General features: G+C 41.4%; 1 protein-coding gene across 1 annotated transcript in view; it reads right to left on the reverse strand.

Moving 5' to 3' along the window:
- USH2A (usherin) overlaps positions 1-26,574 on the reverse strand; it is a 579,889-nt gene that overhangs the window by 49,883 nt on the left and 503,432 nt on the right. Inside the window, exon 61 of the mRNA XM_044449731.1 lies at positions 1,647-1,874. Coding sequence (XP_044305666.1) covers positions 1,647-1,874 — 228 coding nt within the window. The remainder of the gene's footprint in view (positions 1-1,646; positions 1,875-26,574) is intronic.

Genomic DNA, 26,574 nt, shown 5'->3' on the forward strand with positions numbered 1-26,574 from the left:
GGCTCTCACAGACTTCCTGGTTTTGCTGCTCTTTCAAGCTGTAAAATCAGGCAAACTGGCAGGGACTAGGCAGGAAACAATAAACAGCTTGTGCAAGGCTTTCAGTATGGTGTTTTCCCATGTCACCTGGCATATATAGCTTAATTTTTCCTCCACACTTTCTGGCATCATAAGATATGCTAAGATTCTGGAACATTAAAATGAGAACTGTGCATTAGGCAATAAGACATTGTGAGCTGACTGTTGGCCAAACAACCTGTAGTATACCTTACAGTCCACCAGACTTGGTAAGAGTTCTTCACCCACTCCTTCTCCCTCAGCCAGTTTTCACAAACTCAGTTTGATGGTCACTGACAGCAGTTTCAAAGTACTCAAACAGCACCTTTGAAGGGCAGTCAGCGATTGGCAATTTTTAATTTCATTTTACTATTTAGTGTAATCATGCCGGAATGCAGTTGCATAAGTGTGAAAATTGGGGCCTTTGCTTGGTTACAAACATGCATATTCCTTGAAATTCCAATCATTATGTATTTTATTTAGATCCTGCCTTTTTTCCTTTCAAGAAACTCAAAGCACCTTACATAATTCTCCTCCTCCCAATCTTACCCTTACAACAACAGTTCTGTGAGGTAGGCTGGCCTGGAAATCTCTGACTGTCCCAAAGTCACCCGGTTAGCTCCATGGCTGAGTGGGGAGCAGAACTCAGATCTCCTGTGTTCCAGACTCACATTCTTAACTACACCAACACAGGCTTTCACTAGTTACAAAATGATTGCTAAAACCTCTCCTATGATGTCTACATCTGGAGGACATCTGCAATTCTGGAATGAAAAGAGGGAAAGGAAAGGTGCAAAAGAAACCAAACTTTTTGCAATAAGAATTAAATTTAGCAGAAAACCATGCAAAAGACAGAAGTCATTCCAAGCTATTTCTGACCAAAAAAACCCAAACCAAACAAACCAAACCCAGTTTTAGACTAAAGGTGTCCACATATTCAACCTCCTGCAGTAAGCCAGAGAGTGTTATCCTTCACCTGAATAGTTTAGGGCCATGATTCCCAAAGTGGGAGGTACTGCCCCCACGGGGTTGGTGGAAATATCCAGGGGGTGGGTGATTCAGTGTTTTAAATTGGCAATCCAGAAAAAGAGCTAATACAAAGAAAGAGGTGTGGGGACACTAGGGTTGTAGCCCAAGAGGAAAGGCGGCAATAGCCCAGAAAAGTCTGGGGACCACTGGTTTAGGGCAATGTTGTTGAAGGCCACCTTCAGGGTTGCCGGCAACCTTGATAAAATGCCATCAAGTGAACCGTCCCTTGGAAGCTTACATTTATGGCACCAGGCAACTCAACTTCCATGGGCATTATGTGCGAAATATCCTGGACTGACTTCTAGGGCATTACAGGGAGAAAAATGACAGTTTTTTGGAATGGTAGAAGGGACCATGTCATACAAGGCAAGAACAAATGTGAGCATGAACCCTATTGGAGCACTGAAGGCCAAGGATGTTGATGCAATATGAATTCATACCCTACACAAAACCTCAAAAATTATTATGCTCTGTGAAAATGGCTAGGTGTTCAGCAAGAACATACAAGCTCATAGTTATATCTTCCACTCTGATTAATGAAGATTTTAAGCTTGGATTACCTTAATGTTACCATTGGGTTTGGAAGGCTCTGCCCATTTAAGTAACAGAGACCTGCCGTCCTCTTTCCTTTCTACAGTGAAGTTGCTCAGGCCACTTGGGGGAGCTTCCAAGGTGCGCACGGACGTCCATGGACTTGACACTTGCCCAGCACGGTTGACCGCAACAATGTAAATATGGTAGGTTGTGAATGGCTTCAAGCCGAACAAGTGAGTGTGATGCGTCTGTCCCTGCAATAGAAAGGTGCAGAATTCTCTTTCATCAAGGTTAAACAATGATGGTGGGTTGCTGGACGCAACTCTGATCCAGTTATTACTTTGCAGGGCAAAGACTATTACACAAAACAGGAACACTGTAAGGAAGCAAATGCCAAGGATAAAATGTGGATGTGATTAGGGGCACAATCCTATACATTTTAGGCAGAAAATAAGGCCTGCAACTCCCAATTGCATGCAGGGAGTTCGAGGCCTTTTTCCTATCTGAACATGGATAGAATTGCAACTTAAACTTAAATTGCAACTTAATCCACTGCATTCACAGGGAAGGCGTCATTCCATTGCTGATGTTATACCACCTCTGTATTTTTTTTTTTTTTTTTTTTTGCATAAGGCAAAGACATGAAGGCGAGATTCACGTGAGTGAAATTTTGTCTTGACATACCTTAACAATGGAAAACCACTGTCAAATTCTGTCCTGGATTGTAGCATGAAAACGATCAGTAATTTGTTGTGTTGAAAGATTGTAAATCTTTCATAATTTCCCCAGCTCCCATTGCTACAATGTTTGATTATATTCTTTTAAACTGGTTAGATTATAGCAGATTTCCTCCATTCTTATTTTGTGGAACTTAAGTCTTTCCCTTTTGAACAAAGGAGTCAATTCTCCAGTTTTGTGTTAAGTGGCTTAAAAGCCAGCACTTCTAACATTTTAAATATTTAAATATCTGTTACACTACCAGACTCAGAAACATTTTTGCAGAAAAAATAATCATTTCTTTTTTAAAATATTAAAAGTTATATGATAAATATTTAAATAGTTATTTTCTCACAACAATGAGCTTTCCTTTTAGATAAATATAGTTCAGCATTTGAATGTCCATTCTGAATATTAAAACTCAGTGTGCCACCAGTACTGATTATAAATATACTTTTCAATGACAATTATTGTTCTTTTTCTGTTAAACAGGGCAAACATTGGTGAGATTAATAATGAAAAAGGAAATGGAGAGAGAAAGGATAGCTATTGTTAGGAAACCCTACTCACACAGGGCAAGAAAAAGAATGAGTTAAATTATCCCATAGCTGTAAAAACCAGTATATTGGGATCATATGTACTGCATTTTACAGTGCAATTCTAGGCACAACTACTCAGAAGTAAGCCCCATTGAGTCCAGAAAGGCAATGTTAGTTTTTGATGTGTCTCGGGTCTGCAATAAGATCGTGGCGAGGGCATGTACAGACTTATTGTGAATGTGTAATCCACTTGCCATGATCGGGACCTGCTCTTAAAAAAATTATAAGCACATATAAAAAGGCAGTAGTTAAAAGGTTCTGGAAAGCACTTGTTTAAGAATCCCAGGTGTGACAACCATGAAGAGTTTGGGAAAGAAAACATGGCAACAAAACCCACATGACCATGTTGTGACCACTCTGTAGATGGAACATATTGACCTAATTTGGATGTCATGACAACTCTTTGTGAGTAACGACCTAGCACGTCATCAACCCAGACTGCTGTAGGTTGGTTTGCTTTTGCAAAGAAGTGTTCTTAAAAACCCAGGAATATTCTAAGGGTTTTTTTTACCCTTGGTAGTTTGTTGGCTTATCTAGACCCAGGTGACTGATCCCACTGTGGCTAAAGAGAAGTGGCAAGTGAGACACAACGCAAGAGTGGCAAAAAACAAAGCACAAAAACTATTGCCAGCCTGGGTGATCTCATGCCACTGCCAGTAACAGCCCCCCAAAGTGCCCATGTGACATATTGATGGGGCTGTGACTGGTTGGCTGCTCCTTTTTAAAAAGTGTGTGTGTGTGTGTGTGTGTGTTCTCCAAATGTGTGCCAAACTTTTCATATTTTTTAAAAAATATTTTCTACTTGGATTTGCACAAGTGCAGAACTCCTTTAGATTGAGATGTATGTATATGAAATCAGCATTCTTTCTTGTCCAAACTGTCCCTTTTTGCCTGTTCCTTTTTAAAAAGCCCTACTTCTCACAGCTGTCAAAGGAAGTGTCAGCAAAAAAGCAGCTTGGGTTAGACTTTTTCACCTTCCTAGCACCTAAAACCTCAGAATTAGGTGGACAGGTTGTGGTACTGGGACTAGGGTTGAGATGAACCCTTTTTGGGATCTACCAACCCAAGAGGAATTTCATGAAGGCTTGTGAGTCCCCAGTTGCAAACCAGCAACCTACACCAGCCACCGTCCCCAGCAGCCAAACTTCGCCCCTGCTCACTGCCACTGTCAGTGGTGGCACACAGGGAAAGTGGGGGCAGCGAAGAGAAAGCAATTGTCTTCCTCAGTCACTGCTGCAGGTCTGATTGTGCAAGCACCCTGTGAGCCCTGCCACACTTGCCAGGAACCTGGAGTCTGGGGGACTTCAAAGTGCACCAGAATCCAGGAAGCCAAGCCGAAGGAATCCAGTGGATTTTCCTCACACATCCTAAGTGGGACCAAAGACAGGGGAACAATCGAAACCCCGAGGAACCTGCTATGAAGGGTGGACAGGATGCCTGTCCCCTTTCATGGGCAAGGATCAGTCATTGCTTTGCTTTCTCTTGGCTGCTTGCCTTTGACAGCTGCCAGTGGAAAGCAAACTAGAAAGACAAAAATATTTGGAAGCTTGGGTGAATGTCCAGGGTTTTTATCTGCAGCACGTATCCTTTAGATTATTGCCCAGGTGGGACTTCTTATTTCAGGCTTGTGAAACTATACTTGGCAAGTCTGACAAGGAAATAATATGAAAAATGCATTGTTTGGAGTGGAAAGTTTTCTTAAAGAAAGGGGAGTCATTTGGGTACTTTGGAGGGGATTTCACTGATTGTAACGTTGGAGATTGTGAAAGGCAGTTTCTGGAAGATACCAAGCATGGTGAGCCCGATTGTCTGCCTGGAACACCTTAGATTGTTCTGTGAAACAGCCAAGCCTCCATGGCTTATTGCCTGGGTGGATTAGAGAGAGCCAGATGTGCAAACATAGCCAGTGAAGTGCACATTAGAGTTGCAATGATCTCGTCTCAGTCCTGGTCTTGTTCAGTTTGTTGGACTTAGTCTCATACTCAGCCTTTGCTTTGGAAGCAAGCCAAGCTGAGAGAAAGTCTGCGAATACTTGTGGAACTCTGCTTGCACAACTAGCATGTGCAACACAAACCAAAGCTGCGGGTCATGTGCATAGAAGAGGGATGCTGCTTGCTCAGTGCTCATGTGGACGTGATTCTGGCAGATGCTCATGCAAACACTGGGTGTGCTCATCAGGAGGTCGGACTCATGGCTGCAAGAAAGCAGGCCAGAGTCTGGGGAGCCAAGCCCAGGGAATCGACCTCCAAAACAGAGTCCTCACACATGCCTAATGCACATACCATGCGGTCATTAGCTAATAGCAGTAGGATTGGCAGTGATAGGAACCCACCATCTAGAAGTATGGTTGGCAGTAGTTGAAGCTCTCCCATCCCATCCACATGCCCTTGGTTTTTACAAGCAGTTAGCATTTCATGGCCCCTGACCATGCTTGGTCTTCACTTGGCTCCCTCATGAGTCATGCCTCCTTAAAATCCCCCCTTTTTTACTTCTACAAATCTTGAACTTTACCTAAGCCATGGCACTCACAACCTGGAAATAGAAGGAACGGTGATCATCAGTTCCTTTAAAAAAAAAAAAAAGTCACATGCACAATTCATGGGGTTGAACAGAGACTGACGCACCAAAGGTTAAAACCCCTGTTTTGGCGCGGGAAAGTTTAGATAATTTTAAAACCCCTTTGTGATCAGTTATGAACCCAAAAACAGAGGACAGTTTAAATGCCTACAGAAATCACCTGGAACGTATTATATATTTTTAAAGAATATCGGTTGCTTTGGGACTTTTAGAGATATCTTTTCTCGTAAGAAACACAGGAAGCATGTGGGCTATAAAGAAAAACATATGCATATTGTCAATAGTAGCACCTGTTCAATTACAGTTTATTTCGGTATGGAGAATCCCGTTTAGCCCCTAGATGGCAATACTATCAAGCAGTTTTTATACCATGAGTACTTAATGATTAACAACCAGCATTCAGTCATCCAACATACTCAAGACAGCCATTAAAAAATAACAAAAATGATTTCATTATAGATTCTTTTAATAAACATTTATGGCTTAGATCCTTGAAAGTGGAAGCATTCAAACTGCCATAGCCAAAGGGAACTTGTACAGCCCAATGCAAAATTATGGACTGTGAGTTAAAGTACAGAGCTCAGATTGGAGTTCATGCCTGGCATAAAAATCTGGCATCAGAAATTATGCTGGCATGAAACACAATTAAAATTAGCTTTACAATTGGTTGCAGTCTGTATTAACAGTTTTTATGAAGAAATTTATGTATTAGGCTTCGACAACCAAACTCTTAAAAGCTACAATTTACACCCCAAAGGTTTAGTAGTGGCAACTGGGTGGATGCACAAATGATTGCTTGAGATCTATCACAAAGAGCCTTGGAGACCAACCACATGCAGGATTATACACACCACGCATGAAATGTATCTGTCTGTAGTGCATATATGTGAACACGGAGATATGAATGGAACAATTAAGAAGTGTCGTGTAAAAGTGCTAATGTTAAAGAAGGAGGACTTTTCATGAGCTTTGCTGCACATTGCATTCCCTTGCCTGCTCCAATTATCTTCTACAGGATTTGTAAGGAAATTCAAGAGTTCACAGAATTGGCAAGGCTCCTTTCTGGACTCCACTCAAGGGCGGGGGAGGCTCTAAAAAGGAACAGGAAGTCCCAAGACCCAGATAATGGGTGGGATACATTTTCTTATTTCTACAAGCTCCTGATGACTGAACTATATATTTCATTAAGTGTTCAGTCAGAATCAGCTTGTCTGTGTTTCTTATACACAGCAACATAGGGGCCCATGCATGAATGAGACCACAGCATATGGTGGTGGTGGTGTAGCCTTATACCTTAGCCAAAGTACTAATGAAAATGGTCCCCTGAGGCTGTTCATTGCCCTAACAGGAAAAATTCCACTAATGTGACAGTTGTGTTGGGGTATAGTTTGGATTGGGGCCACAACATGAGACAAAGGGTTAGCCCTCTTTCCCATACACCTGGTCCATGAATCCCATACAACTCTTACACACATGCGCGCGCGCACATGCACACACAAACTGCAATCACACATTTAGCTGGGTGTGAAAATGGATTGCTACCTTTTCTACAATATGCTTAATCACCTGCATATTCCAGGAATTTTTGCTGCTACTACTTAGTATTTAATCCTGGTTTCTCTTTAACAACTCCTACATCCCTTTCTTATATCTTATTTTGTTATATCTAATTCTGTTATATCTAATTCTGTTGTGCAGGATTATCAGTCTCTTTGCCTGAACACACAGAATTTTCATAGGATGTGAGTACCAACTTGAAAGCCTTTAAATGGAAATTATACAAATTCATGGAAGATAAGTCAAGGGCTAATAGACACAACAACTATATGTGACCTCTGTTCATGCCTATTTGAGTGCCTATTGGCCTCACTTCTGGGAAACTGCAGCATTCATATGTATATGGACCTCCCATAAGCAGCCTGTTGGCCACTGGGGGAACAGAGTTCTGGACTAGACAAGTCTATGTTCTTATGTTCTTCTTATGTACTTAGGACTTTTTCAGGCCTTAATTCTCACAAGAATGCCTCCATCACCTCTGGACTCCAAAAGTTTTCTTCTAGAAGGCATGTTTAAAATTGTGAAAAGCCTAGTTAAATACAGTGAAGCCAAAGTGTGTTGTTTCCTTCAGTGGGATGTGAGGGGATGGTTGTCAATGGTGGCAACAGGTTTTGCCACATCTGCTATTTTCTTACATATCCACAGATTATTAATTTTCATCAGAACCCTAAAAGAACTTTGTACCACCTGGAAGTACAATTCATAGGCATTGGCAGTATGTTAGGATGTGAGTTTTTAGCCATTCTTGGTATTATTCTCAATTTAAATATGGACTAAACATTAGTCCTCTCTAGACTACTGCTCATTTCAGTCCTTAGCCTAACTGAATGGCAAGTGAGTTGCCATTCTGTGTTTCAGCTCCTTATCTCCAATTCAGTGAAAAATAAAGATTTCTATTTATTTATGGTGATCAGTTCTACCTCTGTTAGAATGACTGGAACAATTGAAATAGCACGCAGATTACATGCTAGGGGTCCAAAACACCCTGCCAAATGCTGCTTAAAGTTATTAATTGCTTGTCATACCTGCAGATGTTTAATCTACTTCATCTGAGACAGATGTGGAAAGTGTAAATTTATATTTTACCTGTCCAAATTGCTTGGTGATACTAACATCAACAAAACCTGGCATATCAGGGAGAACAGTGCCCCAATTTATAAAACTTCCTTTGACATATGTATTGCAACACTCTCTTTAGTCAGAATCCTCCCTGTAACTCTCTTCAGAGTTATTATTTTGCACAAAGCCTTACTAATCCTGCTTTTGGAGTCTCTCTCACCCCAACTATCAGTCTTCCACACAGTGCTTTGTAACATAGAAACAGTACTACTGTAGGTTCCCAGCAGAGTAAGTATGCATATGATGTGGCATAAAATTCTGGCTGAATCACTATTTTAAAACAGCACACATTATAAAGCGGACATGGGTAAGGGGGTCCCAGCAGTGCAAAAACCAATTGGGACCATATGGACAAACTTAAACTCTATTTACAGGGTCCCAAATTTGTGTGGGTAACAGCCAGTAACTTTTTCTCCAGTGTGCCTTTTAGTTAAGAAAAGCTCTGACTCTGCTTGTCAACAAACAACCCAGAACTTCTCCCAGTGTTTCCAGCTCACACATCTGGGTGCATAAAAGCAATATTTTGGTTTTCAAAGGGGGTTTACACTTTTTAATTGTACATCAGATAAGCAGAATGATTCTCCTTTCCTTAAAGGATGAAGATGTCAGACAACAAAGCCAAGACTGAGATCATTCAGGATTATAAAAAGACTAAAGGTCTGGGACCAAACAGTTTCCATAATACATTTCCAACTTCATTTCCGTTACATATTTATTTAATTTCTGTACTTCCTGATCACCAAAGCTTTCTAGACAGCTCAAAACCATTCGTTAAAAAACCACAAATCCAGATAACAAAATGCTAAACCAATTTTAACATATGCAGTTAAAAATTTAGTTTAAAGAGCAAAAAGACAGCATAAATACCTGGGAGCATGGATCAGTCATAATCCAGCACCAAAAATGTGAAACAGGCTTCAGAAGGAAGATTGTTCCATAATGAGGGGGGGGACCCCTGAGAAGTTCCTCTACCTTGCTGACACACTCCAAGCATTCCCTGGAGGTGGGCACTTAGAAAATGGTCTCAGAAGTCGATGCAGGTCAGAAGACCTGCTCCATCCTCAATACTACTATCTGTACATGGCAGAAACTTTTCAAGATCTTCAATAATCCAGTTACCTAAGTTTTGTTAAACTGGAGATGGCCAGAATTGACCTGCTTCAGCCTTCCATGGGCAAACAATGCTTTGTTGAGCTGTAGTTTTTTCCCCTTACGAGATCTGGCCATTTCCCCCTCACAGCATATGAACAAGGATATCTCATACCCAAAATTATACCCCTAGACCAATGAGTGGAGTTTTGACCAGGAATGGATAAATGATGTCATAACGGCATTCAATGCATGTAAAGGAGTGCACAGCTGTGTTTCTGCACAGTTTTCAAGTCCTAAGAATTCTATTCTGTAGTTAGGATTGTGCATGCTCAGCTTCAGTTAGATTGCCAGAGACAGTACAAATAATTCTTTTGTGGGTGAACAAATTGGATCTGTGCTTGGTGATAAGAGCAGGAATTCCTCCAGAGCCCTGGTGCCCAAAGGAATCTCCAAAGTCTGCAGGCCAGATAGGGAATCTCCACAGACTGGATTGCTCCTGTGGGCTGGAGGTTCCTCTCCCCTGTTCTAAATCTTCCTGTCCCCTTTATTGAAATATGAAATGGCATGCCTGGATGACTAGAAGGGGATCCGGTGCTGCTTTAGCTAGGACTGCAATATTTGCAGTGCATTCCTATGCATGCTTACTCAGAAGTAATTCCTGCAGAGGATTGCAGCTAACTCTCTTGATCAGTCACATTATCAAGTTAAATCCCTTGTTCATGCGTACTAGAAGCATTGCCTCTTGTGTGAGAGAGAACAGGGGATGAATCTAGCCCATTGGGTCCCTTGTCCCTTGCAGCCCAAGATACTAGATGGAAGGGGTTTACTTTCCTCCTTCCACCCCTTCTGCTTCCCTGAAAGCAGAGGTTATTTATTTATTATATTTTTGGACTTATTCTCCATTACATCACCCTAAAGGCTCTCTGAGTGGATGTACTTAGCAGCAGTGAAATAGTCTCTGGGGTCTGAAAACCTGTGTTTTCTACTGGTTTATTAACAATAAAGTTTGTAAGCCATCCCACCCGCCTGTTCTCTGATGGAGAGGCAAAAGTGGGTGACAGCAAGAACAAAAAATCAGTAATAATTAAAATAACACAATATCCCAAATGCAGAAAAGCAGCAATGAAGCATCATGGTGAAAAATAAGAAAAGAAAAGAAAAGAAAAGAAAAGAAAAGAAAAGAAAAGAAAAGAAAAGTTGATGGGACATCATTAAAGAAATGGTAACAGCTAGGGATCCACAATTAGTTTGATTCCTCCTAGTTCCTTTGCCAACAGACCTGATTCACACTGCTCAGACTGGAAATGAGTTATCTATCAGCCTTCACAGATGTTTGGGTGCTATTTGCAGCTTTTAAAAAGCATTAAAACACATTTAACATGCATATTTTGAGATAAAATATATTTAGAAGTGCATATTTGAATGCAAATTTAATGCAGATTTTTGTTTGCTACAAATTAATATGGAACTAAGATGGAACAGACCCAACATATGAAAGTTACAGAGACCAGAAATAGGCTGATTTGTCCATCTCTAAAGATGACCTGAGCTCCCACTGTAAGCAACCACATGTACTGGTGACACTATAGGGAAGATTAATTTGTGTATTAGCACCAATACACTTAGACAATCTGGGATTGCTTAGTTAGAAAATGGGTGAGTACGGGTAGAAATGATAGAGGTGTTTAAAATTATGATGTGGAGAAAGTGGAGAGGGAGACATTTTAATCCCTTTCCCATAGTACTGGAATCCATGTTTATCCCATGAAGTTGATTGGTGGGAGATTCAGGACAGAGAAAAGGAAGGACTTCTTCACACAGTGCATAGTTAAGTTCTGAAATCCTTTGACAGAGAAGTAGAGATGGCCACCAATTTGGATGGCTTTAAAAAGGGCTTGGACAAATTCATGGAGAAGTAGGCTATCAATGGTTACTAGCCTTGCGCACTAGGTGCTACCTCTATAATCAGAGGTGGCATGTCTGCATATACCTGTCGCTGAGGAGCTTAGGCAGTTGGAAAGCTTGCAGCTTGAGGGATCCTGGGAGCAGAGGGTTTGCCACCATGTCAGTGGAAAGCTAAACTAGACGGAGCATAGGTCTAATCCAGCATTTTACTTATTTACTTAATTTCATTTCTATACTGCCCTATAGCCAAAGTTCTCTGGGTGGTTTACACAATTCATAAAAACAGATGAAAATGCAATTAAATATAATAAAAATAGGCAAAATAAAACATTTAAAACAGCTAAACATTGATGATAAAACAGAATAACAAGCAATAACATAAGAGTGACTCTGAAATACCCGGTGATCCCCTTAGGTAGCCAAGTAAGTATCTAAAAGGCTCAAGAAAGAGGGCTGTCTTAACCTGGTGCTGAAAAGATGACAGATTCAACACCAGCCAAGCTGTAGTAGGGAGGTTATTCCATAGATAAGGACCTACCACTGAGAAAGCCCTCCCCCTTGCTGCCAACCTCTGCACTTCCCTTGGAGTTGGCACTTGGAGGAAGACCCCAGAAGGTGAGTGCAGTGTCCAAGTAGATTGTACTTAGGAGAGGCTCTCCAACAGGTATTGTGGTCCTAAGCTGTGGAAGGCTTTATGGGTTAAAAGCATAGCTTTTCTTATGTCCATATGTTCTGACTACTCAACCCTTTGAGTTGTGCTTGGCAATCAGTGCAGCTGGAGCCACCTAGTCCTCAAGCCTGGCAACACTGGAGAGGATTTTAATAGCTCCATACTGTACCAGCTGAAGTTCTAATGACTTTTAAGGGCAGCCTGACATACAGCATGGTGCAGTAGTCCACATGTAATGTATACTATGTAGTAGTTAATGTAACTTAATTCTGTGTCAACAGAAAAAGTTACTTAACCAATCCATTATGAAGCTCAAGCAAGGTGTACAAATAAAACACTTCAAGAGACGTTATTAAGTATGATGTCATCTGCAAGTAACAAAATCATGCCTTTATCAAGACCTTTCCCTTCCCAGTAAAACAATCTAACAGGACATAAGTCATTAGGGCCAATAATATCCAGCAGTGAAAAATGTAATAAAAATGTGCCATTAACATTCATGCAACATAACTGGAATGGTAGCACAGTGCAATAATTGTGAGTATGAATTACTGGTAACAAGAAGAAAACAAATCTCACAGACTCTGTAACAAATGCTTCCTGAGCGACTGATCCACAATCATCATATTTCACTTTCGAACATGCAGGTGTTGGGTTGGAAGAGGAGGGTGAGCCGTCTGGCCCTCATCCCTCTGCTACATGACTCAGTGACCAGTCAGGGACGTGTGGAGCATGTGACAGACTCTGAGGATCTCTGGGAGCCGATCAGCAATGCTGGGTGGATCCCAGGGCTGAGATCCTGAGGTGGATCTGGGGCAAGGAGTGCATTGCCAGAGCATATGCATGTGAAATGGCTGTTTGGAATGCATCCACAATGTTCTGTTATGGTGTCAACTTCAGAGAAGGTCATCAGTGATAGATGGTGCCAGTTGTGAGGCTACATCTCTTGAAATCCTTAGCAAACTGGTTCTATCCCTAGACTCACCCCAGAGATTGAGAATCTCTGGACTCCAGAAGGGGCATCTTTCGTAGTTATTCAGCATCCAAACAGCATAGGCATTTAATCATGGAATTTGTCCTATTCCTGGGGGAAAATGCACTGGGTCGGTCATCAGTCAATCAATGGTGGTTTCTCAAGCTATGCCGAAAGGAGTGCACTCTGCTCAAAAGAACAGGTTTGTTTGTTGCGAGTCCTCCTGGAACCATGTCTGTCATATGGTGGGCACATTAGGCCAGCCTTTCGGAAGGTGCACAAGCTGCCCCTTGCCATCCAGGTCCCAATCAAAGTGCTTATGAGAACATATAAAGCCCAAAACAGTTTGGGTCAGGATATCTGAGGGAAAGCCTGTCTCAATATGTCCCAGCCAGATCAATGAGATCCTCATTGGAGATCCTCATCCTTTGAATTCCTCCCCACAGTTACTGAGGAGCGATGCCAAGAAGAAGAGCCTTTTCTGCAATAGCACCACATGTGTGGAACACCCTTCCAGCTGAAATTCACCAGGCATCTTGCCTTTTGACATTTAGAGGTCTATTGAAAACATTTGTTTTCCGTAATTATTTTGGTAAGTTGAATTAAATTTATTATGGCTATTGTATTGGCTTTATTGACACTATCACCATGTTAAAACAAAAAGAAATTTTAGTTGCCAGACACTTTTATGCATAGGATCGTTTTAAACTGATTGTTTTAATGTGATTTTATTATAATAGAAATGCTGATTCTTATCATTGTTATTGTTTAAATTTTCTTGTTTTATCATTCACTGTTTGTATTGATTTGTTTTATTGTTATTTATGTAATGCAAATAAATGTTATTTATGTAATACAGTGTAAGCCGCCCAGAGAGCCTCACAGCTATGGGGTGTAGCATACAAATGCAACGAACAAATATGAGGTTCCGGTGGCCTCCGAATCCCTGAGTGCCTCCTATCAGCTTACACTGGTGGCCCAGCTACTTCCCTATCTGGACAGGGATAGGCTGGCTTCAGTCATCTGTGTGCTGGTAACTTCCAAGTTAGAGAACTGCTCTGGACTCTATATGGGGCTGCCCTGGAAGACTGTTGAAAACAGGTAGCTTTTGCAAAATGCTACAGGCAGAGTAATAGCTGGGAGCAGAAGGTCTGAACACATGAGAAAATGCATGTATAAAATGCTTTCCCATATATTCACAAAATTGAGAATGGCTGTACTTGATGTTGGGAAAACTGATAACTAGTGCAGAATTGAACTTGCCAGATTTGTCCATCCCTAGAGCTAAGATGGAGCACTTGTTTTTCAAGAGTGACATGCCAAAAGAACATCTCACCAGCCTACAAATGTGTGAATACTTTGCTCCATGACTGAGATTTTCTATAATGAACCCAAACAGACAAGAGTAATCTGGCCCAGTCTGATACTGGGAAATGTCTATATAAACTTCAAAACTGCTTACATGTCTTTAAAGAAGCCCAGGGAAAGCAGCACTCTGTCATGTACAATGTAAACAAATAACAGTGATGAAAATGTGGCCCAAGTCTTGTCATAACTGTACTTGTGCACCATATGAAAGGAGGATTTAAAACATCGAGCACAGCAATACAGTTTAAGTACATTTTTCAATCCTGTAAAACTAAACATGGATGTTTTCCATTGTTCAGAAGTTACCTCCTGATCAAGGTAACTCAGGAAAAATGTGTGTTAAACAAATATATACCTCTAGATTCTTTTCACGGTCCTTTCCCCAATTAACACAAGAATTGTCTAAACTCTAAAAGCAATTAAGATCTCCTTTCTGAAGAGCAAGTAAGCAGCAGTGGCAGCCTCTCAAAAAACAATGTATCTGGCACCTGTGTATACCTTTCAGCTCAGCTCATGGGCATGGTCAAAACTACTCTGTCTTCAAAATCCTGACAAGTTTATACCTCTGCCTGCCTGTGATTGCCTTTGACTACTTCAAGCACCCCAAAGGTGGATAAAGGGTCAGGAGGTTTGTGTAGGTTGAAAAGGATCAAATTTGGCATTGATTTGTGGTTGTCAATAACACCCTGCACAAATGTTTTAACTGCAGAAAGCTACATAAACCAGTCATTTTTAAATCTATTGATCTGGCGATCCAGCAGTTTCCAGGATTGTTACTGTGGGATCCGGGCTCTGTTTTAAGATCTCCATCCTGCCCCAGAAAAGGATTTAAACAATATTAGCTGCATTAGAAGCATTGCTGGGGCACTTGAGAGTGGATGGACAAGTAGTATGGCTATTCATCACTTCTTTGGAAGTAATCATCAGAACATAGACTGTCATTAATCAGAGACATTAAGGAAATGACTGCTTCCAGTGTTCCATGAGGGAATTTATTTTTCATTACTTTGTTCTGTATGTCCCATCTCCAGTTTATTCAGGTGCAAATCTAAAGCTCTGGGCAAGATGGTTTACATGCTTGCTAACAGAAGAGCCAGTGGCACATCTCTTACCATGTGTAGGAGCTAAGCTGAGATGCACATGCATGGCCAGTTTGCACAATTTTGAGGGGAAGGAAAACCAGTGACAATGTGCTTTAAACTAGCAGAAGTGGCCAGTCTTCAAAGTCAGGCTCACACAATGCATTGCAACAGTCTGAATCAGAGGTTACAGAAGAGGCACATTTTCTGTATCTAGGACAGGCTACCAGTCTTCATAAAATAATGAATGCCATCTTCCAGGTTGGACAAACCACCAACAGCAGCACTTTTATCTACTGTGGATTGTGCTTCATTTTATTGACCTCTATCTAGTCCATTTTTTAGAAAAGCAATGGCTTCAAAATCAGGACTCACTTTTTTGTTTTGGTTTTTCAAAGGGCAAGTGACATGTGGCTTGACTCACTCAATTGAATAGTTTCTAGCTAGATGCTTAGTATGCCTTGCATGAATGCCAGTGCACTGTGCTTTGTGTCTCTTCATCGCATGTGTGGGTACACTCTTGCATGGGGGGATCTATGTGGCGAGAGGGAGGAGAAGGATGGACAGAGATCTAAGGGCACTATTTAGACATAATTGTTTTAGGACGTATATAATTATTCCTTTCAAGCATTTTGCATATATCTGAGCTGCTAACTGGCTCCACACACTGTGAATGTCTACCAGAGCTGAGTCATGTGCACTTATGAAAGGCAAACCAGGATATGGAAATCAGGAATCTGGTTTAACAAGAGAAGGCAGAGTCATAGTACTGAGATGGAAATCCTTCAGAGCACAGGAACAGCTGGGAAACAGCAGAGTGGCAAGAAGCAACCCAAGAATCAGGACCAAAGGACCAAGACAACAAAAGCAAAGAACGGAAACACCAACACAATCTTGTAGCTTATGCAAAGTCTGATTACAAACAGGACATCCTTGGAACCCCTTCTTCTTAGCATGCATATATATACTGTTGTGCGTTAATATCCCTAAATTAATTAAATTAACACTGAGGAGGACATTTTATCCATGCATCCTAGCAGTGGGAAGGATAGTGGTGTTCCAAATGCACCAGGGAGGAAAAATCAAATCTTCCATCCCCACATGCTGCATTCCTAGTAAAATCCCCTCCACTGTAACTAATCTATGGAAAGATGAAAACTGCTATTTAAGGGCACATCTAATATGGTCCTGCAAGTACTTCACTGCCAGGATAGTGTTTTGACTATTCTGTGGGTTTAGCAGTTCACCATGTGGGTCATTTATTTATTTATTTATTTATTTATTTATTTTTCGACTTATATCCTGCCTTTTTCCTCAAAGGGCTCAAGGCAGCTTACATCATTCTCCTCCTCCATCTTATCCCCACAACAACCCTGTGAGGTAGGTTGGGCTGACAGTCTGTGACTGGCCCAAAGTCACCCAGTTGGCTCCATGGCTGAGCAGGGACTAGAACCCAAATCGTCTGAGTTCCAGTCCCATGCTCTTAACCACTACACCACTCTCATTCATCAAAGAACAAAGGACTTCCAGGGGATTTTACCAAATCAGGAAAGGAAAACTGGAAGTGGTTGCGTGTGTGGAGAACTGCCACCCAGCTCAAATGACTTGAAGGACAAAGCCAGGTCCCCTGATGTCAAAAGGAACACAACCTTTCTACAACATCACTGAGTTTCTTGAAGATGCAATTGAAGGATCACCCTGTGAGTGCATCTGCTGGAAACTGGCTGTGGCTGTGGCTGTCTGCCTTCTCCCATTAGGGTGAAACTATCTGCATGTGTGAAAGAGCAGGAGAACTTGGTCAGGCAGCTTTCCCAAGCCACTAGGGAGATTGCCCGGGGCTCCACCTGGGCAGCAGCTTTCCCAATTAGCATTACTCCTCCTACATGACCACTTCCCCTACTGTTACCTCTGATTTGTGCTTGGTGATTCCTCCAGCAGGAATTCCTGCAGAGGGCATGGCCTGGAGCTAGTGCCCAAAGGAATCTCAAAGACTACAGGCTAGATGGGGAATCTCCACAGCCTGAATTACCCCTGTGGGCTGCAGGTTGCTCTCCCCTGTTCTAAATCTTCCTCTCCTATTATTTTTACTCATGTGCAAATTAATTGCTTTGCCAACCAGTTAATCAATGAGATGCATACAACTGAGATTGTTCTACTCTTGGTCTTTCCTATTATATAATTTTTGTGCTGATTTTTTTTTTAAATGTAAAACTTCCCTCTTTCACAAACAATCATATTAAAGAAGACAAAGCTTCACCGAGAGGCATCAGTATTATTTTAATAAGGGCCTTTTCCTCACTCACACTGACCTTAGAACAACAGAGCAACACCTTCCCTCGTTCCAGCCGCCTTGCACAAGGGAGGGGGTACCCATACAGGCTCTTTGAAATGCTTGAAAGAGGCACTGCAGCAGTGCTTGGTGGATTGTGCCCTACATCAGTTGAAAGCAACCGGGTTTGTATTTGATCACAGTCTAAAAGGAGACATTACTTAGTGTGACTGTAAATTGTTTCCTTTCTTGGCACCCCTTGACAGCGAGGGATTTGCGGCAGTCCCAACAAGAGTCTGAGTTCCCTGCTTTGACTTGAAAACAAAGCTCCATAAAAGAACCCAGTGGCTACATTCTATGAGCAACAGCAGTTAGCACATTGCATTCAGTTACTCTGTTGGCTTTTCAGAAAGCAGAAGGCTTTTAAATGATCAACAACTTTGCTGCAGTTTTGCTGGCTAAACATGACAGAAACCGTCTTCTTGATGCCAGTGTTTGACGGACTAGTCCACTGGGCTATTAGAACAAAATAAACTCCCCGTTCCTTTTCTTTGAAAGCACATGCTTTTTATACATCCATAATTCTATTCCAAACTATTTCTTCAAAGAAATATTTTCTACACCTCCATTTTTATTACTCTGCAAATGAAAACACAGTATGGTCTTCCTTGCACTAATTAAGCCTTTCTCAATGGAGAAGAGCTGCTATCACAGAAGCTTCCCATAATCTTCTTTGGCTCAGATTAAAATGCGAGCCAAAGAGGGCAGCCCCAAACATTTTAGTGCCTGAGGCAGAGCAGCAAATCAAGGTCCATACACAAATATTATAATGAAAGTCCCTGCCCCCCCTTTTTTTTGTAATGGAGGGAGGGTTTTAAAGATCATTGGAATACTGATTCATTTCTTTGGCCAGCCTAGAGAAAAGGAAAGTCTTCTAGGCCCACCAACTTTGACAGAAACAGAGGTAACAATGAAAGGAGAGAAATATGCCCAACGGCTTGGGGCCTGGCTATCTGAAGGCCTGCTCCCACATATTCCTGCCCAACTGCTAAAATCTGTGGGAGATGTCCTTCTCAGAGAGCCACATCCTAAGGAAATAAGGGGGTGGCAAATAGGAAAGGGGCCATCTCTGTGGTTGTACCCCATCTGTGGAACATGCTCCCCAGAGAGGTACACCTGGCACCTTCTTTGCTCTCTTTCAGATACCATGTGAAAAACCTTTTATTTACCAGAGATATCTATTAATATTTTTATTGTAAACAATCTTAGACTTGTTTTATCATTGCTGCTGTGCCTAGGGATGATTCATGAATTGTTGTATTTATTCAGGGTTGACTTTGTAAAGTTTTAGTGGCTTTTATTGTTCTGTTTTACTGCTGGATTCTTACTATTATATATGTTTTAATTGCACACTGCCGTGACAGCCCTGTGGGCTATAGAGTGGTATAGAAATATTATCGCCACCACCACCATTGATGCTGTGAGGAGAGGAAACAAAAACACTTCCCTGCACTCTTCATCTGGTGGTATTGTTATTTGGCATCAAGTCATCTCTAACTTAGGATGACTTTATGGATGAGTATGCTTCAGAATGCCCTCTCCTTGACAGTCCTGCTCAGCTTTTGTAAACCTGAGGTTGTGGCTTCTTTTATGGAATTCATCCAACTCACATTGAAACTTCCCCTTCTTCCTTTGCCTTCAATTTTGCCTAGCATGAATATCTTCTCCAGTGAGCCTTGCCTCCTCATGACGTGCCCAAAGCACATCAGCCTCAGATTTGATTTGATCTAGGATTGGTTTGTTCATATTTCAGCCTAGGGTATTCAAGGATACTTTTTTCAGGCTGAGGGAGGGAGGCTTTGCTTTAACTTTGAGCACTGCATCAAGAGTCAAAGGGAGACCGATAATATTGTTGCCCTCATAGACCCTGCTGGACCTTCCCAAGCTGCATGCTACCAAAACTTCTGTGCTTCACAGCAACCCCAAACTATGGATGGCAGGGAAAGGAATTCCCATGCCCTCTCCCCACAACCATGCACAACATGTGACATTCTTCTATTCTATTGCATTTTATGCACTACATTTCTGCACTGCCCAACAGCCAAAGCTCTCTGGGTGATTCACAATGATGAAAAACAGAAGATACTCCGTAAAAGTTTGAAAACCGCCAGAAACAGTACAAAATAGAAATAAAAATGGAAGTAAAACATAGCAGCAATGCAATAATTAATAGAACAACAGGTTTAAGATGGAAACTGAAAGACTAAAATGCCTTGGAAACTAGGAAGGTCTTCACCTAAAGGCACTAGGTGATCCCCTGTTGGAAGCTGATATTACACATGGGGTACAACAGAAAAGTCCCTCTTCTCTAACAGCTTCCCATTTGGCTTATTTTAGCAGGAGCTAAAGTGATAAGTGTGGGGAGGGGAGAACAACAATTCAACACACAGCTTGAAGGTCCAGGGAAATTTTAAGGCCACCATTGGTCTTGATTTTGTGTGAGTACAGAATGAAGTCTCTCTAATGCTTCACAGCTCTGTGGCAAAAAATGAATACTTCACATTCAATGAATACTTCAAATGAATACTTCGCAAAGAAACCATAGAGATAAGTTTAGATCAGAGAAAGTCAAGCTGTGGGCCACAATCCTACCCAGTTCATGAAGAGCTGACCACTTTCCACAGGCCCTGCTCCCTGAAGGAAGAGAAATCCCTATATAATCTCTGAGCAGAGATAACAAAGGGGTTCCTCATTTGCCCCACTCACCCTCCATCAGAGAGTAAGTGGGGTATCCCTTTTTTGTCTCCAATCAGGAATTAAAATGGCATGAGAAGGAGCATGTAGATAGATGACATGGGTCAGGATGGAGTTTTGGTGAGCATCCACTTGATGTCACCTGGACCACCACCTTGGTCTGGCAAACTCATGTGCCCCCTGCCTCTCACATGTTCCTCTCTACTAGTGGGAGAGAAATGTCCAAGTTATTTCTGACTGGAGATAAAATAGGACTCCCTTTTGCCTCACTCAGGCACCATCAGAGGGCAAGTTGCTGGTCAAGTCCCTTCCTGTGTCGCTCATGCTCTGATCAGGATGTAAGGTGTAAGAAGAAGCACATAGAACATGCAGTCTGACTCTTGCAAGCCCTGGCCGAGTCCCTTCTTGTTACATTGCCACCTCAAGCAGAACATAAGTGGCATTAGAAGCAGCTTGATTCAGCTGGCAACCTTTAGAGAGAGAGAGAATAAAAGTGTGTGTGTGAGCAGGGCAGGTGATGCAATGAGAGGAGGAATCAGGCCTTAACATATCCAACATGCCAGCTTGAAAAAGGGCAGGGGGAATATGCCAACCCATAGACCAAATATGCCTACCCTCTGCTGATAAAACAACACAGTGCACCTGACTAAGGTCTGAGCTGGCACATCCTCTTTACACAGTTAAGGAATGCTTATAGGTACTGGATGAAGCCACTGCACTTTAATCCATACAAAGGTCAGCAACGGGGAGCCCTTGCATTCCTTCAGGTGCAAGCCAGCCCTGCTGAACACTGAGCTCCCAGACAGGTGGTAGTGCTTAGCTGTCCTGTTGGTTGAGATATGACAGCAGATAACAGTCCCCCTGCTTTGATCCAAGAGACTGCTGGAGGCTGCTACCTGACCAGGTGCAGCTCTGACCTTGGAGTCAGGCATTGGCATCTGGGAATGGTGTTCTCCTGGGTATATGTTAGCCAAGCAGGCGGCCTGTAGATGTGGGGAAAGCAAGAGATGTCTCCATGGTGTCGGTATCTCCTCTACTGAATGCAACAGAACCATGTCACACTATTAAATCCAATAAGGGGAGAATTGATCATTTTACCTTGCCTTGGATTAGTTCTTCAAGGAGGAAGGAATGTGACAGTCCACAATTAATAACAAAGGTAATTCTTCCACACAGTTGATTTTGTAGCCTAACATGTTCTTGCATCAAGGATAAGCGGAATTCTCTGTAGCAATACAGCTGGTCCTGATGTCAGAAACAATCCAGGGCCATTAAAATTATGTTTTTCATCCATCCTTGGGAACTGGGATTGTGGATGAATCAATTACATTTTCATATATCAGTCTACAGATAAAGTAATAGTTCTGAAACAAAACCCAAAACTGATAGACTTTACGTTTTAGAACATGCACGCAGAAGAGTACAAGGACATAAGTGGAGCTGTGCAGAATCCAAACAAGACTCAATCTAGCCCAGCATTCTGTTTGGAAGGTGGCCAACCATTGTGACCATCGGGAAACCCACAAGTAGAAGCCACCCAACTTAAGTTCCTCAGCAACTGGAACACACAGGCATCCTGCCTTTGATACTGCAGGTAGCATATAGTCATCAAGACTGATAGCTTTATCTTCCATGACATTGTCTAATACCCTTTTAAAGCCATCCAAATTGGTTACCATCACTACATGCAATGCTTGCCAATTGGCAACTTTTATATATGATTGTTTTACTTTTGTAGCGCAATCCTGTGCATGCTGATCCAGAAGTTACCCTTTTGCATTAAATGGGGCTTTCTCCCAGGTAAGTGGGTGCAGAATTGCAGCTTATGTCAATTAAAATGTTTTTTATTGATTAACCTAACTGATTGATTAACTGCTGTAGCTCTAATTCAAATACCTCACATCCCATGATATGAAAATATTGATCACCTTCTCACTTGCACTACACTTAGAATTAACTCATAAATTATATCATACAGGTAAAGCGGATGTGGGCTACCTATACTACTAAAATGTGGAGTAGCAAACACTATTTATCATGCTTAAATAATTTTATTTCTTTTTCTCAGGGATGCTGACTCATTGTCACTTACTCATGATGCTTAGCAAAAAGAACAGCTTTATCTGCTGCTAAGTAGACAAAGATAACACAGCCAGCAGATAATTCACAACTAGACTCCCTCCTCTTCACTAATACAATTATACAATTAAATTCTAAAAGAAGCAGAGATGTGTATCAGAAATGAAAGATCCACTGCTAAAGCAAATACTTACAAACTGATGTACCAAAATGACAATTACAATAATAATTCGGATTTTTTAAAAAATATGTGGGTCTGGCTTCAGCTGAGCTATAAATATGCATGACAATCAAAATTAATGACATCTCAGAAGTGGTTTTTATAAATGGATTAGCACCAAAGAATTTAAAGAGATTTCTTTAATAGACTAATATTCGACAAACAATACCTTAGTCCCATGCATACTCCAGTGCATGCATGGAGCTCTTGTGCTAGCAAAATGCCCTATTTATTTCAACAAAGGAAGCATGATTATGATCAAGAAAGAATGTTCAAAAGGATCCATTACCTGCAGTAAATGAACTAAGCCCATCTGGTGGTTGGAGGACCTGCATGAATGCCTTGGCATTCCCGTGTTTTTAGAAATAGGGACATTCATTTATTTTTATTTACATATATTTATAGGTCTCCTACAATTGCAGAGGCCTTCCTAGGCGGCTTACAATGCAAAACATACTAACCGAGTAAAAACACATTAAAAACCAATTAAAACATAAAACCAATTAAAACATAATGAATTAAACATCTATAAAAACAAGTAAAAAGGGCCACAGTATACAGGCTAAATGTTAAAAAAAAATCCTAAAAGACATGGAGTATAGGGCTTCCATCTACTACTAAACATCCTAACATTGCATTAGACCCACATGCTACTGAGCCTTTTCTCATTTATTCTTTCAGAAAACAGACAAACCTTGTCTCCAAGGTTCACCATATTGAGCTGAACTTTCAAAACAGCTTTTGTAAGAAAATGTGGCGGAGGGAAGACTGCTACACACATGGATTTCTCTGCATCCCCCTGGATCTTGGCCAAAACCAATTAGTGTAGTAACACTTATTGAACCTGGATGGTTTAAAAAAATATAAAAATCAGACCCAATTTTCCTTCAGTAAGTTATGGTACACGCGCCTAGGAGTTGGACTGGCCTCAGCCCTCTGCTGTGTGTACATCTGGTGGAAAGCAGATTAGAAGCCATATAACTTTTGTGATAGATATGGGCCTCAGGCCTGCACTCCAGTGACCACTAAGATCAAAAGCAAAACTTCTGGCTTTCTTCAACCTGAATTGTATTTTATATAGCTTTGCCGTAAACAAAGCTGATCACCTGTACAGCCCAGGAAAGGGAAGCCAGATATCTCAGCTAGTAATCTGGCCTGTAAAGAAGCCTTACAATTCCAGTTTCTAAAATAACCCTAGCAAATAATAAAGTCACATATCAGAGAGAATCCAAATCAGTAGTTTACATGGCAATAATTATAATAAATTTGTTAATGCTGATATATTTCCACTGTCTACTAGCATTATAAAATGGGGGCTGTGGACACAGTATGATCCATATACGGTACTAGTCTGTATAATCTGTTCCGTTGTTCAGCAGAGACCCTGCAGGGGGAACCAATGTGGAGTTGCTATTGGAGATACACATGATGACCTTTTCCACATAGACCTTTGCATTGTAGCATCCATATGAATTTGCATAATGAATCTTTTTTTTTAATCCATTGAGGAATGTGATGAGCAGAAGTAACTACACATTGGAGTAGTTCCAAAAAACAAAAGAGCTCTTGACGCTACTGAGTTTTCAAGACACTCTATTTCCATACTTGTTCTTTTGTATGCTAGGTTGCCTGCCATTATGTTTATGTAATTCTGACAGTGTTCTTAATGACACACTAACAGATTGTAAAACACGCTGCTGGCATTTACTTGTTTTTTATATTTTTAAAACAATGTCCTTCATGTAACAGTAGTTAAGCGCGGCAGAAGGACATCATTAGAGCCATGGTTAAACTGTAATTTACACCATTAGGAAGGCAGGAGCAATTTTTATTGCCTGGCAATTTTCTTGCTGAAATATTTGGACCATATGGCTCAATTTGTGTAATAACCTTAATTTCAGCACCCTTCAGGTCTGCATTCATCTCCTACGGAATGGTAAAATGCGGTTTAGCAGAAAAGGCGACTGTCTATACTTAGAGAGTTGAGATTAATAACATGTCACGTCCTGTTTTTGGTGAAGGAATTCGAACAGCCGCCAGATGGTATCTCTACAAATAACTGTCAGGGGTCTTGATCTAATCAATACAACGTATTAATACATCTCCCTTCGCTGTTCCTCGAGGGGCTGGTGCGCAACATCTGGAAAGATTGGGGGGACCGCCAAGTAGAAGGCTGATTCTTTTCAGAATCAAACTGAGCCCAATTAATTTTTCATGTATACTTGATAACTGTTTCATAATGAGCTATGTGTCTTGACGGATTTAGGGTTGGCAGTACGGGCTGCCTGTGCTTCCTATCCCCATTCAGTCCACTTACAGAAACCAACCCATTAATCAAGCTATCTGGCATAAAACTGAAATCTCAGCTCAGCAAGAGATCAATAACTATCCTTTAAAAAAAGAAAGGGAACGGAAAAACAGAACCAAGCTCTAGTGCACATAAGTATCAGCCATGACTTTAGTAATTGCTCTAGCAAAAAATAAAACTCAGAGCCATAATCACTGAATAGGAACATAGACAGGAAAATTCATTACCTGATTCCTGTCAAAAACTAATATTTAGGTTTTTAAATATATAATGGGATGTGACTTTTTAGAGTGTAGGGCATCTGGCTAATGTTTGGTGATATTATTATAATTGTTAAGGCTAACTTTTATATAATCCACCTAATTGGCACAGCCATTCACAAGCAGATATGACAACTGCCAAATGTAAGATGAAGCTCAGGACTAAAAGGCAAGTCAAGAAAGGATTTTAGCAAGGTTTTGGCTAGCTTCTAAATTGTTTCCCAAGGCCAAGAAACAGAGAAAGGGGCCTTCCAAGAGCATAGAAAGAAAAGGAGCAAAGGAGTGTATTGTACAGGGAAAAAGTTTCCTCGATTGCAGTGTCATCCCTTTAAGAAAGAAGAAATAGGTGATGCTTTCAGAGCTGTCAGGCAATTAGTGCCCTTACTGGATGCATTTGGACAATAATATCTCAAGCCACTATATGAACTAACAGTCACTCCACTCCTTCCTTTGCAGGAGTTAGAAAACAAGCAAGGAAGTCTTATCTTTAGTTAAGTACAATATCCTGTTTTATCCAATCCAGAAAGCTGTGGTTAATGTCTTTGGAATAAGTTAAGATGTTAAGCCAATGTCAAACCATGGCTTCATATTCTGGCCTATTCAGAAGCCATTAATCATGGCTTCCCAGTTTGGATGCAATGGGAAAGTACAGCTAACTGAAAACTTCCCAGCTTGTTTGCTTGTGCGCTGAGAGAAGGACAATAACTGAATACAGAGCCATGAGATTCATATCTCATCTTGTAAAGTCAAGATATCATTATATGAATGTGGCTACTGTGTTCAGTCCTAATACACCGATTCTTTCCAAGAGGCAGGCTCTGGAGCAGGGTCATTTCTAGGGAGAGGCAAAGTGGGTGGCTGTCTAGGGCATGCAGAAGCCCAGGGTACCAAATGGCAGCAGCAACAGTGGTCAGGCAAGATGCACTAAAAGAAGGGGCCACATCAGTCAAGTCCAGGATGCAACTATATACATTTTTTATTCAAAATATTTCCCCTACTAAACTAACTTTGGGCTGTGTGCAGTTGTCATTGTGCTTTTGACTCTCTTTTGGGGATTTCTTTGTAGGGAGGGGTTCAGTTTAATTTATGTTTGTTCTTTGGAGAATTACTCCTGAGTTAGAAACATAGAAACAGAGCGGGTCAGAAGGGGTCTCCTGGGCCATCTAGTCTGACCTCCGGCACCAGCCGGCTCCGCTCACGACATGCCCACCATGTGGAGGTCCAGCCTATCCTTGAACACCCGCACCGATGAGGCCTCAACGACCTCTTGTGGAAACCCATTCCACACCCTCGGGGTCCTAACTGCCAGGAAGTGCTTCCTGGCATCCAAATGGGACCTTGGCTCCCTGAACTTTGCTCCACTGGAGTGAGTCCTGCCTTCCTCTGCAGGGGAGAATAGGTCTTTACC

The sequence above is a fragment of the Varanus komodoensis genome, unplaced genomic scaffold (genome assembly GCF_004798865.1).
Source record: "Varanus komodoensis strain SLA01 unplaced genomic scaffold, ASM479886v1 scaffold1, whole genome shotgun sequence".
In the NCBI taxonomy this organism is placed as follows: Eukaryota; Metazoa; Chordata; class Lepidosauria; order Squamata; family Varanidae; genus Varanus; species Varanus komodoensis.